This window comes from Bos indicus, chromosome 8, assembly GCF_029378745.1.
Source record: "Bos indicus isolate NIAB-ARS_2022 breed Sahiwal x Tharparkar chromosome 8, NIAB-ARS_B.indTharparkar_mat_pri_1.0, whole genome shotgun sequence".
Classification (NCBI taxonomy): domain Eukaryota; kingdom Metazoa; phylum Chordata; class Mammalia; order Artiodactyla; family Bovidae; genus Bos; species Bos indicus.
The window spans coordinates 82,910,681-82,930,232 of record NC_091767.1 but is presented as its reverse complement, the minus strand read 5'-3'; the positions used below and the strand labels follow the sequence as shown (position 1 = coordinate 82,930,232).

The window sequence follows — 19,552 nt, the reverse complement described above, 5'->3', positions numbered from 1 at the left end:
AGGGTCTTTTCCAATGAGTCAGTTCTTTGCATCAGGTGGCCAAAATATTGGAGTTTCAGCTTCAGCATCAGTCCTTCCAATGAATATTCAGGACTGATTTCTGTAAAGATGGACTGGTTGGGTCTCCTTGCAGTCCAAGGGACTCTCAAGAGTCTTCTCCAACACCACAGTTCAAAAGCATCAATTCTTCGGTGCTCAGCTTTCTTTATAATCCAACTCTCACATCCATACATGACAACTGGAAAAACCATAGCTTTGACTAGATGGACATTTGTTGGCAAAGTAATATCTCTGCTTTTTAATAATGCTGTCTAGGTTGGTTATAACTTTTCTTCCAAGGAGCAAGCATCTTTTAATTTCATGGCTGCAGTCACCATTTGCAGTGATTTTGGAGCCCAAAAAGATAAAGTCTGTCACTGTTTCCATTGTTTCACCATCTATCTGCCATGGAGTGATGAGACCAGATCCATGATCTTAGTTTTCTGAATGTTGACTAGTATCATTTAGTTATTCCAAAGGAACCATCTGGAAACACTAGAGTTCTCTATCAAGGGCAAAATTGGAGAATGAGTTTGAGGGCAAAGGGAAGGTAGGATAAGAGACTAAATACTGGAATGTTTGAGACAGGGACCCACAAAGTCCGGTGTTGTCTGTCTAATTGGGATCATTCACCCAATCAGGCTTTTGGGAGACTTTGAGAAATGCTGTCCAACAGTGCTCCACCTTAATGAAGTTGGGAGAATCAAGGCAAGGGTGTTGCTCCAGAACTGACAGGGAGGACCTCTCCCGGGGGCAGTAAATTGGACTGGGGAAGGGATTTTTCAATCCTGTTGTAACTCCAGCAGACCAGCAGACATGTATCTAGGGAGCTATTTCATAGACCGCATGCAGGCTAACAAGGCTGCTGTTGAATTGAAGAGATGTCCTTCTTTATCTCGTACCTTGTATGTGAGATGGACACTTGTTAGGTTTCCTGACGGTTCCCTAATTCTAACTCCTGTGGGGTTTTATAATGGCCAACCTACTTTTAGCTCTCTGCCAGAATGAAGGGAGTCTGGGAGCCTCATTGTTGGTCCCATAGCCATATGTCAGTTCCATAGCTTTTCACTCCGTTTTCCACAAAGACTTCAGTTTTAGGAAGAAGAAACTAGAGGCCTCTGAACTGTTTGCCATTTGTTTAAGATGCCTTGGGTAGGTTCCAGCAGACTCTAATGTTGCCAAAATTACCTCCAATGAGTGTCAGCAGATTTTCAAGGCCATTTGAGAAGCTGAAGTTCTTTCTCCAGTTTCTTCCAGCACCTATTTCCCAAATTCCCACTGCCCATTGCTACTTTGTTTCTTTAATGTCAGGGCTTTGGTCTTCTCTTATAGATGACACAGCTGATTCTGAAACACATGGAATCAAGGTAAGTTCTTTCCTTGAAAAGGCTTGGAGCAGCCTGTGCTGCCTGGCCTGGCAGTCAGCTGAGCTGGGGATCAGGGGGACAAGGTTCATCTGCTGCTGCTTTAACAAATGATAAAACTGTGGTGAAAGTTCATGGAGATTGTGGTTGAAAGCCTAACATTCTGGACCAGGCCAGCTTTGCCAACAGATAAGCATATATGAAGGTCAAATGTAGCATATACTGGAGGGAGGAAGAAAACAGCAATTCCAGCAGACCTTGTATTAAAAAAAACTAACTCACAATGAGCTTAAAAGAAACTTCAGAAGTTGGGCTGAGACCATTTCTTTGTTATTATGTATTTCAACTCTTGTCAGAATGAATACTCCAACTTAGGGGTAAAAATCACTATCCCATCAGTGTCTCTATTTATTCCACATTTTAAATCACCCTAGTACAATGCCCTGGAGAAGGCAAGGGCACCCCACTCCAGTACTCTTGCCTAGAAAATCCCACGGACGGAGGAGCCTGGTAGGCTGCAGTCCATGGGGTTGCTAAGAGTCAGACACGACTGAGCGACTTCACTTTCACTTTTCACTTTCATGCATTGGAGAAGGAAATGGCAACCCACTCCAATGTTCTTGCCTGGAGAATCCCAGGGACGGGCGAGCCTGGTGAGCTGACGTCTATGGGGTCACACAGAGTCGAACACGACTGAAGTGACTTAGCAGCAGCAGCAGCAGTACAATACCCATTTGGGAACTGGTTTTGCTCAGGTGGTATTCATTAAAGCAAATGGTTGATAGTTTTATCTTCCCTAGAGAAAGAAGGGGCTTGGCCCTGGTATTCAAATGTGAAGCTTCTTGGTTTTTCTGGATTGAATCCATCTATTAGGGAAGGGTTAAAGATACTGAACTTCCAAAGGGTAAGAACCTCAGAGACTTGTGTAGAAGTGCCTGTGTAAGCTGATGATGGACTGTCAAATTCCACCCAGGGAAGGATTCTACATATGACATCTTTCCTGTTGTGGGTCATTTTTATGAGTCAGAAGGGACTTTGAGCTCATGTGGTCACACTTGAGAGAGAGGCCTCCCTTCCCCCTTGAGTCTTGTCTGAGCTGAGTTCTCTGCATTTTCATGGGGGATCTTTGCTGGAGCTGAGCCCCTGTTTCCTGTCACCAGCCCTTGAGGTCAACTGGCTACCAACTGACATCATTGTATGGTAGTATTGTTCATGATGGAGGTGAAGTTGGACTCAGTTCTTGGAAGCAAAATGCTTAGCACACACACAGAAACCTAGAGAGGATGGAAGTTTCCTAGTGTTCACATGAGTCCCTTTGTTTTCTCCCTTCTCAAGGTGTAATCAAGTATCAAAGTAACTGAAACTTTGTTTCATTGCCTATTAGGCAGAAAGGTCTCATCTTGAACATATCTTCTGGGGTGGCCCTCTTTCCCTGGCCTCTGTACTCCATGTATTCAGCTTCCAAGGTGAGTGACAGATGTAGCCCAAGTCTCCTTCTCCTTCCTTTGGTTTTCCCATTTAGCTCTTTCCTTCAGATCATCTGGCAAGCTGATAGGCAGATTTGCCTAGAGGCACTCTTCTAGGTACAGGGAGCTAGTCCACCAGTATCTGGGTGCAAATTTGAAAAAGATGTGCCCTTGGGCTGATGAAGCCTTGGGGTAGCACAGCCAGGCTCTGCAGCCACCTTAGAATTCCAGCCCCCTTTCACTTCCTTGCCTGGGAGCCGGTGCACTTTTCCTGCCAACAAGTAACATTGTATTGATAGTTTCTTTCCATCCCAGAGACCTCCCTGGGTATGGCATCTACACATATGGCAGCCCTAAGTAGGTATTTATTACAAAATGTATATTTCTGCTTTGAGGAAGCTCTTCCCAGACCAGGAAATGAAGTTCTAACTAACTCCCATCAAGGCAAGCTCTCTTGGTGTCCTTTGAAATCTGAGCAAGTTGGCTCCAAGAGAGAATCAAGTCCTTAGGTGTTTCTTCTTTTTGTTCCAGGCTTTTGTGTGCACATTTTCCAAGGCACTGCAAGCAGAATATAAGGACAAGGGAATCATCATCCAGGTGAGGTCAATAGTTCTGTGTCCTTGGGAATGGGGACTCTGGACCCCATGGAGCCAGGGCCACTCCTTCTGGCAGAATGGGCTGAGCATGTGTGACTGGGAGAGAGGGTCTGTATGACACCACGTGGGTTCCTGTGATCCTTGAGGTGGCAGTGGGGCCACCATCATTCTGCCTGTTGCTGCCCTCATCTGTGCCCTGAGTGCCGGAGAAGGAAATGGGGTGGGGTGAGTGGGTGCTCAGAAATGCTTGCTGCCTGATGCTGCCATCAGGACAGAAATTAGGATCTTGTCTAACCATCCTTTACTCTCTGACCTAGATCCAGAAGATAGGCTCATGTGGGAGGAACTATGTGTGGGGAACAAGCAACAGAAAACCGGGTACTTGGTCTATGTTGGAAGAGGGGAGAGAATGCTGTGTTTGGTTGCTGTTCATCTGTGATGGGCTACAGAGATTCCACAGTCTGGTTCTTGAGCAGTAGGGGAAGAGGTGCTCTGCTTCCTCTTGAGTCATGGAGTTGACCTTGTTTGAACTGTAAACAGAAAATTGTATCATCACTGCGGTCTTTAGCCTGAACAATATGCCATGTGCTTTCTTTGGCAACACAGTTAACTCTCAAGTGGTTTCTGGAACTTGGAATAAACAGTTTAGAGAGGTTTTTTGTGTTAATTGTTTGTGGAGAAGTTTGATGACATGCTATTATATATGAATAGGGCTTCCCATGCAGTTCAGTCAGTAAAGAATCTGCCTGCGATCCAGGAGACCTGAGTTCAACTCCTGGGTCGGGAAGATCCTCTGGAGAAGGAAATGGCAACCCACTCCATATTCTTGCCTGGAGAATCCCATGAATAGAAGAGCCTGGCAGGCTACAGTCCATGGGGTCACAAGGACACCACTTAGCAACTAAACCACCACCATTATATATGAAAAAGTCACACTCATAGTTTTATTTTTAAAATTAGTGCTATACATACCAATTTTCAATTAAAACACTCAGGTGGACATTCCTATGAATTAACAAGTTATAGGATGAAGCTTATTCAATAGGCAGGTGTGAGTTAATAGTAGGAACTGTGTAAATAAAAGCATCTTTCCAGTTATAGTGAGTACAATCCCATTCTCAGCCTTGCTGAACTGAAGTCTTACTTATCAAAGATTTTTCCCTTCTATCCATTCTGCAGCTCCTAGCTGAGGACAGATTCCTTTTGCAACAGTGTTACTCTGCGTAAGCTAATTTTGCTGCAGTAAAAACCAATTCCTAAAATTTCATTAATTTAAAACCACAAAGATATATTTCTCATTCATGCTACATATTCACTGTGAACTGTCAGAGGGGATTAATTCATTGTAGTGACTGGGTGCCTGGCTGATGGAGCAGCCTCCATCTTGAATACTGTCAGTTGGCATGTCAAAGAAAAAACAGAACAAGTTCAAGAGAACTTCCTTTGATAATTAAGGGCTCTGGGTCAGATAGGTCACCTGTCACTTTTACTCATTCTCATTGGTTAGATCTGATTACATGGTCCCATCCAACTATAGGGACCCAGGAAGTGCAAGTCTATCATGTGTTTGGAAGAAAGAAGAACTAGAAATACTTGGTGAGCAGTGCTAATGATTACCAGAGCCACTTACACTTAGAGATCTTTGGAAGAAAAGTATTATACAAATGAATAACTGTGTCAATTTCCGTGAGAACAAATTGAATTGAACTGACTGACACACACTGGATTCAACTGTGAAACAATGTAATTTCAAGTGTGATTAGAAAAAAAAGTGATGTGACAAAAATTTCAAAAGTAATGTGAAGAAAAAGAAAACAAGGTTTTTTTCCCTAAAGATGCCAAGGTCTCTATGTCAGGGAATAAAGTAAGAAACCCCATCATGAAACCTCACGCCAGGCCACATGTGGTGAGACCACCGGTGGAAGCATGGTGGGGTTTTCAGAGTCCAGTGTGCTGCTGGTTTTTTTTTCTTACCAGAATAGGAAAGATTATGAGGTATCTGCTGTTCCTGGCTCCTAACTAAAGTGTGAAAGTGGGAATCTAAAGTACTTGAAAGTGCTCTAACTTTGGTCACGTGTGTTAGAAATAAACTTATGTGATATCTCTGCCAGATGAAACATAGAACATCCAGTTAAATTTGAATTTCAGGTAACAGATAATATTTTGAGAATAAGTATATCCCATCAATACTTGATATATAATTAAACTAAACATTTAGCCACTTCCTAGCCATGTGACAGTCTCAGTATCATCTTGAGCTTGATAGCTGTGGGCCAGAGATACTGTAGCTGCTAAGTCAGTGGATTCTGTGGAGCAGAAGATGTGGGGGAGGTGGGGTAGAGGAAGGGAGCTCCTTCTCTCATGCAGAAGCCTTGGAGCTGCTACAAGTCCTGGCAAAGACTCTATGATGTTTTGAAAACTAACTGGTCTCTCCAAACACACATGTAATTGGTACTCAATGAATATTTGTAAAATTCCTGAGGCAGTGTGCACTGTACCCTTGGGTTTGATTTTCAAATCCCAGTGCTACCGTTTATCCTCTGAGTGATTCTGAACAGCCTGCTTAAACTCTCTGGGTTTGTCTCCCCATCTGTAAAAAGGGGTTTATAATAGCTGCTTACTTCTCTGGGTTACTGTGAAGATGTAGTGAATAAGTAATTATGCAAATTTTTACCAATGTTTATTGAGCCCTTGTTTTGTACAGAAAGGTGTTTTGTCAACCAAAACTCACTGTGGGAATAGAAACACTTTTATTATTTCCCTATCTGAAAACTGAGTTTGAAAAAGGATACTTCTTATATTTCTCTAACAGTACACTTAGAGATCTTTGGAAGAAAAGTATTATACAAATGAATAACTGTGTCAATTTCCGTGAGAACAAATTGAATTGAATTGACTGAAACACACTGGATTCAACTGTGAAACAATGTAATTTCAAGTGTGATTAGAAAAAAAAGTGATGTGACAAAAATTTCAAAAGTAATGTGAAGAAAAAGAAAAAAAACATGGATTTTTTTCCCTGAAGATGCCAAGGTCTCTATGTCAGGGAATAAAGTAAGAAACCCCATCATGAAACCTCACGCCAGGCCACATGTGGTGAGACCACTGGTGGAAGCATGGTGGGGTTTTCAGAGTCCAGTGTGCTGCTGGTTTTTTTTTTTTCTTACCAGAATAGGAAAGATTATGAGGTATGTGCCGTTCCTGGCTCCTAACTAAAGTGTGAAAGTGGGAATCTAAAGTACTTGAAAGGGCTCCAACTTTGGTAACGTGTGTTAGAAATAAACTTCTGTGATATCTCTGCCAGATGAAACATAGAACATCCAGTTAAATTTGAATTTCAGGTAACAGATAATATTTTGAGAATAAGTATATCCCATCAACTTGATATATAATTAAACATTTTTCCATTGTTTGTCTGAACTTCAAATATAACTGGATGTCCTGCATTTTCACTTTCCAAGTGGGGGAACTGGGTTCTAAGAGTTCATGTTCTCACTCACATTGTGTCTACTTGAACCACCTGATGTAGTGTGACTAAGGCCTTATCCGGAGTTGGTTGCTAAATTAAGCCAGAAATCAACCTTTCTGATCCCAGCTCTGTGCTGGTTCCACACCTTTAACTATTCTATGATCATATATTGTCCTGAGACTTTTTAAGGGAAGAATAGAGTTCGAACACGAAGGGATGGTAACATGGGTGTTAATTTCTCAGGGCTGGGCAGATTGCTCCTGTGTCATGGTTTTCATTTCCCGTTGTAGGTATTGACCCCATATGCCATTTCAACTCCAATGACCAAGTATCTAAGTACCAACATGATAACCAAGACTGCGGATGAGTTTGTTAAAGAATCACTGAATTATGTCACGATTGGAGACGAAACCTGTGGCTGCCTCACCCATGAAATCTTGGTAATTGATAACTTCTCCTTTCTTGAAGCAAGGGAGGACAGGCATGCGTGTGGCCCCAGCAGGGATTAGTCAGCTTTTCCTTGCTGTCGGAGCTTTCAGTAGTTCTCTGTCACACAAGGGTGGTGGTGCCAGAGGTATGCTGCTGAGGGTAATCCAGCCCATGAAAAGGCATATTTAGCCAGGGCAAGGAGAAGCTGGAGGGCTGGATGTCCAGCTGTAGATGACTCCGAAGTTGGCTTATCTCATCCTTGGGTGCCTCACCTCTCCCCTCAGAAAGTAAAGTGATTCCCAGAGCTTTGTGGAGGTCAGACCAAAACTCAAGGTGCTTCTTCCCTGTAGGGGCTGTCTATGTTTTTGGCCTTCTGTGCCAGTAAATGTTTAACTTTCCAGGGAAAAAAAAACCAAAAAAACAAAATACCTTGAAAGTGAAAGAAAGTGAAAGTGAAGTTGCTCAGTCGTGTCCGACTCTTTGCGACCCCGTGGACTGTAGTCTATCAGGCTCCTCCTTCCATGGGATTTTCCAGGCAAGAGTGCTGGAGTGGACTGCCATTGTGTAGCATTTACTGATTGATTACCATGATTGATGTGAAGCTACCACTGTGTTGTCACTGCACATGAACTCAGGAGGAAGCTCACAATTGGCTCTCGTGAGCAAGTACAAGACGGTTCCTGTACGCTATGGACTCCATCAAATGTGGAAATAAAGTCTGAAGTATGTGGCATGAGGAGTTCTGGCCATCCCTGGGCTGTTTTTAGTAAAAACAAACAAACAAACATGAAACAAAGGTAGAGGAGTTGCATACTAATACTGAAAACAGACAGACAGGATAGTTCTGTTTCCAGCATCACCAAAGAATTTTAGCCAGGTATTTACTTTTCCTTCGTATATCGACTTTCTCCTCTATCTCATATGCTTTTCTGCTGTGGGAATTCAGTTCAGTTCAGTCACTCAGTCGTGTCTGACTCTGCGACCCCATGGACTTCAGCACACCAGGCCTCCCTGTCCATCACCAACTCCTGGAGCTTGCTCAGACTCATGTCCATCAAGTCGGTGATGCCATCCAAGCACGTCATCTTCTGTCGTTCCCTTCTCCTCCTGCTGTGGGAATTATCTCTTTCTTTCTCTCTCTGATGCTAGAGGGATTCATAGGGCAGTGCACTGAATCCTTCCAAAGCATTAGGCTATCTCCTGGGCCTCAGTACTGAGGCTGTGGCAAGAGGTATTGAATGTCTTAGCTGATTACTTGCTACTTTTACTGTAGAATGTCAACAATGTGTGGAATCACTGTTCGAACTCACATTGCAAAGTAGACAACCAGAAAGAATATAAGATCTTTATTGCCAATTGCTGATCTCATTTTTCTTCAGACCACTGCTTTCTGCATGGCATGAAAACAAATTAGTGGAATGTCTAATGAATTTTAACTTAGTTTGATCTGATAATCTAAACTGTGCATTTAGGAAATATGCTGCCCATTATTTAGAGAAAAATGTTCAGTCTTGCTGGAGTGTCCCTTCTTCCTGCCTCTCTAAGATGACACTGGGGAAAGAGTACTTATGAGCTCCCACTGGTCCTTAAGTGTATGTGGCCGGTGTCCCCTCATCTACCTGATGATCGCTCACCTTGCTAGTTTATGTCTGTGGGCGTGAGGGGGTGACTCTTTCTGTCCTTTGGGCTAGCTAGTGATGGCTGCAGATCCCTGAATCTCTGCTACCTCCTTCATCCCACCAGAGGCCAGCTGTCCATCTGCAGCTTTGGTTAACAGAGGCTCTCTGGCTTTCTACTCTGCATCAGCACCAACGTGAACTGAGAGGTGCTGGAAAATCAAATCTCAGCACCTACCTTGCTAAGCTGAGATAATATTCTGTGGCTGCACTCCAGGAAGAGTGGAGACAATAAACCCTCCTTGGCCACCCTTACTTATTTATCACACTTCTCTATCATTCACCCCAGACCCCCAGCCCTCCAGCCTAAGCCCAGAGGGCAAACATATCAGAGAACACACATCTGGCTATGTCTCGCGCTTTCTCTCTTCTTCCCATCATCTCCAGGGCTTTTTGCATGCTTTCCCACTGTCACATCCTGTCCATCTTAGAGGGATTTAGCTAGCTCCAGTGGGTAAGACTTCAGTGGGCTTCAGCAAGCTCCGGTGGGCTTCCCTGGGGGCTCAGATGGTAAAGCGTCTGCCTGCAGTGCAGGAGACCTGGGTTCGATTCCTGGGTCAGGAAGATCCCCTGGAGAAGGAAATGGCAATCCACTCCAGCACTTTTGCCTGGAAAATCCCATGGACGGAGGAGTCTGATAGGCTACAGTCCATGGGGTCTCAAAGAGTCGGACACGACTGAGCGACTTCACTTTCACTTTCAGTGGGTAAGACATCCTCTCCATCCCTTAGCAGAACTCTGTACTTGCAGTCATCCAGGATATTGATGTTTTAAATGGAATTCATTAGCATTTAGAAAATATTTTCTTGAGACAATAGCGTGGCTTGCAAGACTATTGTCTTGCTACATACTGTGATACAATTCTAGATGTCAAAAGTTGAGTTTTTAAAAAAATTTCTCTTTGATTTCTTATGTAACAAATTCTGATCTCTACTGGCAAACAGATGCCAAAAACAAGAAAAAAGTCTGTGCTTGGTGAAGCAAAAGAGAAAACAAGGAAAACACGTAAATCATTAAAACCCTTAAAACCAATTTTGAATATTCCAGGGTGTAGAAAGATCACTGAATCTAAAGTTATGGGTAATCAAATAAAATCAACCAGCAGACAAGCAAGTCTTCCACTTCAGAGAGGTGAGGTCAACACAGGATGCTGGGTACCCCCAAGGAGTTTTGGGGCAACAACTGAGGTGGGACTGGAGCCTCTGCCTAAGAATCCATGTGGAACTTGGGGCTTCATAGTTACCTCATTTAATTCTCCTAAACATCTTGTGAGACAGGACATTGGCTCCCCTTTTACAGCTGAGGAAACCGAAGCTCAGAGCTGGATCAGATCAAATGAAGCTCAGATGGATCCAATGGCCTAAGAGCACCTGGCTTGTAATGGTAAAGCAAGGTTTTAAGCCCACTTTTGCCTGATGCCAAACATTTCCTGTCCCTTCTACATGGTGCCTCCAGGTTGGGAGAAGGTAGATAAAGATGGGGATGGGAGAGGGGGCTTTTTAGAACATTTTCTTGGAGGCTGATATTTCCACTTATTTTATCTATGGCTGACTTCAGTAATCCAGAACATTTAGTTCAAGACAAGGCTAATGATGTTAATCTATGGATGATTCATGTATGACAGAAACCAACACAATATTGTAAATCAGTTATCCTCTGATTAAAAATAAATTAATTAATTAAAAAAACCAAGTTAATGGGTTTGTTGTGAAATTAAAAAGTTCTGGCTGGGATAAAAATGAAGTTTTTTGAAGAAGTTGTGTTGATTCATAGAATTGGCCAGTGGAAGAAGGCAATTGGTTCAACAACAGAAGTTCAACTAGAGGAAAACTTGAACCTTGTGGGGAGTATCGTGATTTCTTCAGGCAGCTTGAGCCTTGTGATTTTTGCACTCCTCTGAGGTATCCCAAAGCAGGAAACTAAAAATGGTTTCTGGGATGTTTTGTAGATCGATTGAGGAATGTTGGATTAACAGGATGACACTGTGGATGAAATAATTGCTTTTACCTAGACCTGTCTTATAGGACACAAATGTAATTTGAGGTCAAGAACCTTCCAACGCCTGCGCCTCTTGCCTCCTATGTATGTAAATAGGCATCTGTGCCTCAACTTGCGGCTTCCCCCCTTTTTCAAAGTAAATACTCCATGATAATAACTTACGCCTTGCTATGCCTGATTTGTGGAGAAGGCAATGGCACCCCACTCCAGTACTCTTGCCTGGAAAATCCCGTGGACCGGGGAGCCTGGTGGGCTGCCGTCTCTGGGGTCGCACAGAGTCGGACACGACTGAAGCGACTTAGCAGCAGCAGCAGCATGACTGATTCTGGAGAAGGAAATGGCAACCCACTCCAGTATTCTTATCTAGAGAATCCTGTGGACGGAGGAGCCTGGTGGGCTGCTGTCCATAGGGTCCCTTAGAGTTAGACACGACTGAAGCGACTTAGCGTGCATGCATGCATTGGAGAAGGAAATGGCAACCCTCTCAAGTATTCTTGTCTGGAGAATCCGGGGGACAGAGGAGCCTGTGGGCTGCCGTCTGTGGGTTCACACAGAGTCGGACACGATGAAGTGACTTAGCAGCATGACTGTAAGTCATTAACTCTGTAAATGATTTTTTTTCTTCCAGTTTTATTGGGATTTAATTGACATAACAGCATTCTATAGATTTACAGTGTACATCATAATGATTTGACTTACATGAAAACTTTAGCACAATAAGTTTAGTGACCATTCATTATCTCATACAGATACAAAATTAAATAAATTTTTTGTTTAATGAGAACTCTTAGGATTTATTCTCTTAACAACTTTCATGTATATAATACAACATTTATCATGTTGTACATTATATCCCTGGTACTTTCTTATCTTTTAAGTGGAAGTATGTACCTTTCGACTACCTTCATTCACATAACATATCCTCATCGCTGGTAACTGCAAATCTGATCTCTTTTTCTGTGTGTTTGTTTTTGGAGAATAATTGACTTACAATTTTATGTTAGTTCTTGTTACACAACATAGTGATTAGATACTTCTATAAATTTTTAAGTTATCCCCGTAAGTCTCTCACTACAGAAAGATATTATATAATTATTGACCGTGTTTCCCACACTGTCCGTTTCGTGCCTGTGACACATTTGTTTTGCAACTATAAGTCTGTGCCTCTTAATCTCCCTCATCTATTTCTCTCCTCCCACCAACCTCCCTTCTGGAAACCACGTGTTTGTTCTTTGGGTCTGTTTCTGTTTTGTTATGTTTGTATATTCATTTGATTTTTTAGATTCCACATATGAAAGAAATCATAGAGTATTTGTCTTCCTATCTGCCTTGTTTTACTTAGCATAATGCCCTTTAGGTGCACCTATGTTGCCACAAATGGTAAAATTTTATTACTTTTATGGCTGAGTAAATTATGTATAATATATAAATTATTACACACATTAATTATTAATATATAAATTATTGCATCATATATATTATATATATATATCACATCTTCTTTATCCATACATCTACTAATGGGCACTTAGGTTGCTACCATATTTTGGCTACTATAAATGATACTGCAATGAACATAAAGGTGCATATATTTTTCAAATTAGTGTTTTCATTTTCTTCAGATAAATATCCAAGAATGAAGTGGCTGGATGTTCTGCTGCTGCTGCTGCTAAGTCGCTTCAGTCATGTTCAACTCTGTGCTACCCCATAGACGGCAGCCCACCAGGCTCCGCTGTCCCTGGGATTCTCCAGGCAAGAACACTGGAGTGGGTTGTCATTTCCTTCTCCAATGCATGAATGTGAAAAGTGAAAATGAAGTCTCTCAGTCGTGTCCGACTCTTAGCGACCCTATGGACTGCAGCCCACCAGGCTCCTCTGTCCATGGGATCTTCCAGGCAAGAGTACTGGAGTGGGTTGCCATTGCCTTCTCCAGTAGTCTATTGTTAATATTTTAAGAACTCTTCATACTGTTTTCTATAATATCTGAGGGTTCCCTTTTCTCATATCCTCGTCAGTACTTGTTATTTGTTGTCTTTTTGACAATAGTCATTCGGACAGGTGTGAAGTTGTATCTTATTGTGATTTTGATTTGCATTTCTCTGATAATTGGCGATGTTGAGCATCTTTTCATGTGCTTGCTGGATATCTATATGTCTTCTTTGGGAAAATGTCTATTCAAATCCTCTGCCCATTTTTTCTTTTTTAATTAATTTTAAATTGGAGTATAGTTGATTTGCAACATTGTGTTAGTTTCTTCTGTACAACAAAGTCAGTCAGCTATACATACATAGATCCACTCTTTTTTAGATTCTTTCCCATGTAGGTCATTACAGAGTATTGAATAGAATTCCCCGTGCTACTCAGTAGGTTCTTATTAGTCATATATTCTATACATGTCAATCTCAATCTCCCAATTTATCCTTACCCCCTGCCCCTCCTTTCCCCGCTGGTAACCACAAATTTGTTTTCTACATCACCTGTGACTCAACTTCTCTTTTGTAAATAGGTTCATCTGTACTATTTCTTTGGAGTCCACATACAAGTGATATTATATAGTTTATCTTTCTCTAACTTCACTCAGTATCATCATCTCTAGTTCCATCCATATCACTGCAAATGGCATTATTTCATTCTTTTTTATGGCCAAGTAACACCCCATTGTACATATGCACCACATCTTCTTTATCCATTCCTCTGTTGATGAATGTTTAGGTTGCTTCCATGTTCTAGCTTCTGTCCATTTTAAAAAAATAATATTTATCTATTTTTAGTTGATTGATTGGTTTACAATATTGGTTTGATTTCTGTCATACATCAACATGAATTAACCATAGGTGTACATATGTCCCCTCCCTCTTGAATCTCCCTCACACAAGTTGGTTGTTTTTTTTGATGCTGAGTTTTATGTGATCTTTGTGTACTTTGGACAAATCTTTTGCAAATGTTTTCTCCCATTTGGTAGGTGACCTTTTTGTTTTGTTGATAGTTTCCTTAGCTGTGCAAAAGCTTTTTAGTTTGATATAGTTTCTTTTGTTTCTTTTTGTTTTTGTTTCCTTACCTGAGGAGATATATGCAAAGATATTATTAAGACTGATGTCAAAGAGCATATTGCCTATATTTTCTCCTAGAAATTTTATAGTTTCAGGTCTTATATTTAAGTCTTTAATCCACATTGAATTTAATTTTGTGCATGGTGGGAGAAAATAGTCCAGTATGATTCTTTTGCATGTAGCTGTCCAGTTTTCCCAATCCCTTTTATTGAAGAGGGTGTCTTTCTACTCTTGTATATTATTGTCTCCTTTGTTATAGATTTATTGCCCATGTAAATGTCAGTTCAATTCTCAGTTCTCTATTCTGTTCCACTGATCTGTCTGTTTTTGTGACAGTACCATACTGTTTTGATTACAGTAGTATAGTTTGTATAGTATAGCTTGAAATTAGGTAGCATGATACATAACTTTGTTCTTTTTCGAAGTTGTTTGGCCTATTCCTTTGCATCTTTTGTGTTTCTATGAAAATTTTAGAATTATTTGTTCTACTTCCTTGAAAAAATGTCATTGGCATTTTTATAGGGATTGAATTAAATCTGTAGATTACCTTGGGTAGTGTGGTCATTTTAACGATATTAATTCTTCCAATTCATGAACATGTTGTATCTTTCCACCTTTGTGTCATCTTCAGTTTCTTTCATCAGTGACCTATAGTTTTCTGAGTACAAGTCTTTTAACTCCTTAGGTAAAAGGTCTTTTTTTTTTTTTTATGTAATGGTAAATGAGATTGTTTTCCTAATTTATCTTTCTGATAGTTTGTTGCTATTGTATAGAAACAGAGCAAGTTTCTGTGTGTTAATTTTGTATCCTGAAACTTTACTGAATTCATTGATGAGTTCTAATGGTTTTCTTGGGTCTCTTTAAAATTTGCTATGTATAGTGTATGTCATCTACAAACTGATAGTTTTACTTTGCCCTTTTCAACTTGGATTCCTCTTGTCTGATTGCTTTGCTAGGACTTCCACTAATACGTTGAATAAGCGTGATGAGAATGTTCTGACCCTAGAAGGAATGCTTTTTCTCATTTAGTATGTTAGTGGTGGGCTTGCCATATTTGGTCTTTTTTATGTTGAGGAAATTCCCTCCATACCCACTTTGTTGAGAGTTTTGATCATAAATGGATGTTAGATTTTGTCAAAAGCCTTTTCTACATCTATTGAGATAATTATATGATTTTTATTCTTGAATTTGTTAATATGGTGTATCACATTGATTGATTTGGGAATATTGAACAACCCTAGCATCCCTGACATAAATCTCACTTGATTATGGTGTATAATCTTTCTAATTATTGTTGAATTTACTAACATTTTGTTGAGACTTTTTGTATCTATATTCATCAGTTGTATTAGCCTGTAATTTTCCTTTTTGGTGTGTGATATCTTTGTCTGGTTTGGTATCATAGAATGAGTTTATATATATATATATATATATACATATACATACATATATATGTATATATATACATACATATATATGTATATATATATATATACACATTTACATATATATATTCTTTTTCAGTCTTTTCTATTATGGTTTATCACGAGATATAGGATATTGTTATTTATCTACTTTATATATAGTAGTTTGTATCTGCTAATCCCAAACTCCTAATTTACCTCCCTCCCCCCTGCTATCCATTTTGGTAGCTATAAATTTGTTTTCTATATCTGTGAGTCTATTTTTATTTTTTAATAAGTCCATTTGTTTATTGTTTTTTAAGATTCCACATGTAAGTGATATCATATAATATTTATCTTTGTCTGACTTACTTCACTTATTATAATCTCTAGGTCCATCCATGTTGCTTCAAATGAAATCATTTCATTCATAGATGTATATATATATACATCCTCCTTATTCATTCATCTGCTAGTGAATATTTAGGTGGCTTCCATGTCTTAGTTATTATAAATAGTGATGGTATGAACATTAGGGTGCATATATTTTTTCAAATTCAAGTTTCTCCAGATGCCCATGAGTGGAATTGCTGGATCATATGGCAACTCTATTTTTAGTTTTTTAAAGACCATCCATACTGTTTTCTATAGTGGCTGCTCTAATTTACATTCCTATCAGTAGTGTAGGAGGGTTTCCTTTTCTCCAGACCATCTCCAGCATTTATTATTTGTAGACTTTCTAATGATGGCCATTCTGACTCATGTGAGGTGATAATGCATTATAGTTTTGATTTGCATTTCTGTAATAAATAAGATGTTGAGCATCTTTTCGTGTACCCATTGGCCATCTGAACCTTGAATATTCACTGGAAGAACTGATGCTGAAGCTGAAGTTCCAATACTTTGGCCACCTGATGCAAAGAGCTGACTCATTGGAAAAGACTCTGATTCTGGAAAAGGTTGAAGGCAAAAGGAGAAGTGAGTGGCAGAGGATGAGATGGTTGGATAGCATCACTGACTCAATGGACATGAATCTGAGCAAACTTAGGAAGATAGTGAAAGACAGGGAAGCCTGGAATGCTGCAGTTCATGTGGTCACAAAGAGTCAGGCATGACTTAGTGACTGAACAGCAACAATGTCTTCTTTGGAGAAATGTCTACTTATGTCTTCTGCCCATTTTTCAGTTGGGTTGTTTGGAGTTTTCTGAGTTATAGGAGCAGTTTGTGTATTTTGGAAACTAAGCCCTTATTGGTTGCATTGTCTGCAAATATTTTTTGCCAGTTCATAGGTTGTCATTTTGCTTATAGTTTCATCTGCTGTGCGAAAGCTTATAAATTTGATTAGGTTCCATTTGTTTATTTTTGCTTTTATTTTTATTGCCTTGGGAGATATTGGGAGTCTTTTTAATTACTGATTCAGCTTCATTATTGGTAATTGGTCTGTTCATATTTTCTGTTTCTTCTTGGTTTAATCTTGAAAAATTGTACATTTCTAGTGATTTTTCCAATGCTTCTTGGCTGTCCATTTTATAGGCATGTAATTGTTCATAGTAATATTTTATGATCCTTTTTATTTCTGAGATGTTGGTTGTAACTCCATTTCTGATTTTACTGATTTGGATTCTCTTTCTTCTTTTCTTGATGAGTCTGGCTAAAAGTTTATCAATTTTATCTTTTGAAAGAAGCAGGTATTAGTTTCATTGATTTTTCTATTGTGTTTTAGTCTCTATTTCATTTATTTCTGATTCGATCTTTATTATTTCTTTACTTATACTAATTTTGGGTTTGGGATGTTTTCTTTTTTTAGTTCCTTTAGGTGTATGGTTAGATAGTTTATCTGAGATTCTTCATGTTTCCTGAGATAGGCTTGTATCATTATAAACTTCCCTCTTAGAACTGCTTTTGTTGTGTCCCATGGGTTTTACATCATTATTTTTGCTTTCATTTGTCTCCAGGCAGTTTTTAATTTCTTCAGTGATGCACTAGCTGTTTAGTGGCATATCGTTTATGCTGCTAAGCAATGGCCCACATGTTTGTGTTTTTTTCAGTTTTTTTTTCATTGTTGTTGTTGTTTGATTTCTAGTCTCATAGTGTTATGGTTGGAAAATATGCTTGATATGACTTCAATCTTCTTAAATTTCCTGAGACTTCTTTTGTGGCCTATCATATAATCTATTGTGAAGAATGTTCCATGTGCACTTGAAAAGAATGTGTGTTTTGCTGCTTTGGGAAGGAATGTTCTATATATATATATGTATTAAGTTCATCTGTCCTAACGTGTAATTTAAGGCCTGTGTTTCTTTATTGATTTTCTGTCTGGGTGGCCTGTCCGCTGATGGACAAGTGAGTCATTTAAGTCCCCCCACTTTTACTGTGCTACTGTCAGTGTCCCCCTTTAGTATTTGCTTTATGTGTTTGTGTGCTCTTATGTAGGTTGCACATCTATTTACAATAGTTATATCCTCTTGAACTGATCCCTTAATTATTAAATAATTCCTACTTTTTCTCTTATTACACAGTCTTTGTTTTAAAGTGTATTTTTCTGATATACGTACTGTAACCTGACTCTTTTTATTTCCATTTGCATGGAATACCTTTTTCCATCCCCTCATTTTCAATCTGTATGTGTCCAAATTAATTACTTAATTTGGTCACAGTGCCACAGCTTGTGGGACCTTAGTTCTCTGACCAGGGATCAAACCTGGGATCATGGCAGTAAAAGTGCTAAGTCCTCACAACTGGACCACCAGAGCATTCCCTGTGTGTGTCTTTAGATACGGAGTGAGCCTCTTGTAGGCAGCATATATACTGGTCTTGTTTTTATATCCACTCCACCACTCTGTGTCTTTTGATTGTAGCATTTAATTCATTTACATTTAAAGTAATTATTGATATGTATGTTCTGCCATTTGAATTGGGTTGTTTTTGTAGTTCCTTTCAAAGTTTTTTCCTTGCTTTCCTTTAATTTGGTGACAGTTGTTAATGTTATATTTAGGTTCCTTTTTCTTTTGTGTGTGCATATATATCTATTATAGGTTTTTGGTTTGTGGTTACCGTGAGGTTTATATATAGCTATCAAGGCTTGGTGTGCAGCAGTCCATCGTGTCACAAAGAGCTGGACACAGCTGGGTGACTTAAAACATGATTGTTTTAAGTTAATGATTGCTCAAGTTTAAACACATTTTAACAACTCTGCATTTTTACCCCCTGCCCCTCCATATTTACTTTTTTGACATTATAATTTGTATCTGTTTGTTTTGTTTATACCTTGACTACTTATTGTGGATATAGATGCTTTTACTATTACTTTTTTCTTTTGACTTTCCTCCTAGCTTTATATGTGGTTAATTTACTACCTTTACTGAATCTTTGGCTATACTGATGAGATTTTTTATTTAGTACTTTTTGTATTTCTACTTGTGGTCTTTTCTTTTCTGCCTAGGGAACAAGTTCCTTTAATATTTCTTGTAAAGCTGATTTCATGGCACTGAACTCTTCAAGCTTTTGCTTGTTTGTAAAACCCTTGTTCTCACCTTCAAATCTTAATGAAAATCTTGCCAGGTAGAGCATTTTTCATTGTAGGCTTTTCACTTTCATCCTTTTCAATACACACGCCACTCTCCTCTGGCCTGCAGTTTCTGATGAAAAGCTAGCTGATAGCCATTTGGCAATTCCCCTCTATGTAACTTGTTGCTCTTCTTTTTCTGCTTTTAATATTCTCTCTTTGTCTTTAATTTTTACTGTTTTTAATACTATGTGTCTTGATGTGGTCCTCTTTGTGTTGATCATGGTTGGGATTCTTGTGCTGTCTGGACCTGGATATCTGTTTCCTTTCCCAGATTAGGGACGTTTTTAGCTGTTATATCTTCAAATATCTTCTCTTTATGTTTTCTCTTTTAAAAAATTGTTTTTTTAACTTCTCACTCTGTTCATCTTTGGCCATTCTGCTCCTGAATTCTTTGAGCATCTTTCTGATCGTTACCTTGAACTTTATCAGATAGATTGCTCAACTCCACTTTACTTAATTCTTTTTTTCTGGTGTTTTATCTGGTTCCTTCATTT

The 19,552-nt window shown here is 39.5% G+C and overlaps 1 protein-coding gene across 2 annotated transcripts in view; it reads left to right on the top strand.

Annotated features, from left to right (window-relative positions):
* The window catches only part of HSD17B3 (hydroxysteroid 17-beta dehydrogenase 3), a 60,719-nt gene that overhangs the window by 37,799 nt on the left and 3,368 nt on the right, over nucleotides 1-19,552 (top strand). Inside the window, exons 7-11 of one of the 2 annotated variants that reach the window (XM_070795089.1) lie at nucleotides 1,372-1,406; nucleotides 2,788-2,869; nucleotides 3,401-3,466; nucleotides 7,225-7,374; nucleotides 12,660-12,854. In XM_070795089.1, the coding sequence (XP_070651190.1) occupies nucleotides 1,372-1,406; nucleotides 2,788-2,869; nucleotides 3,401-3,466; nucleotides 7,225-7,374; nucleotides 12,660-12,677 (351 nt within the window). In that variant the 3' untranslated portion in view covers nucleotides 12,678-12,854. Of the gene's footprint in view, nucleotides 1-1,371; nucleotides 1,407-2,787; nucleotides 2,870-3,400; nucleotides 3,467-7,224; nucleotides 7,375-12,659; nucleotides 12,855-19,552 lie in introns of those variants that run through there. The other variant, XM_019965729.2, reaches the window with a different exon arrangement.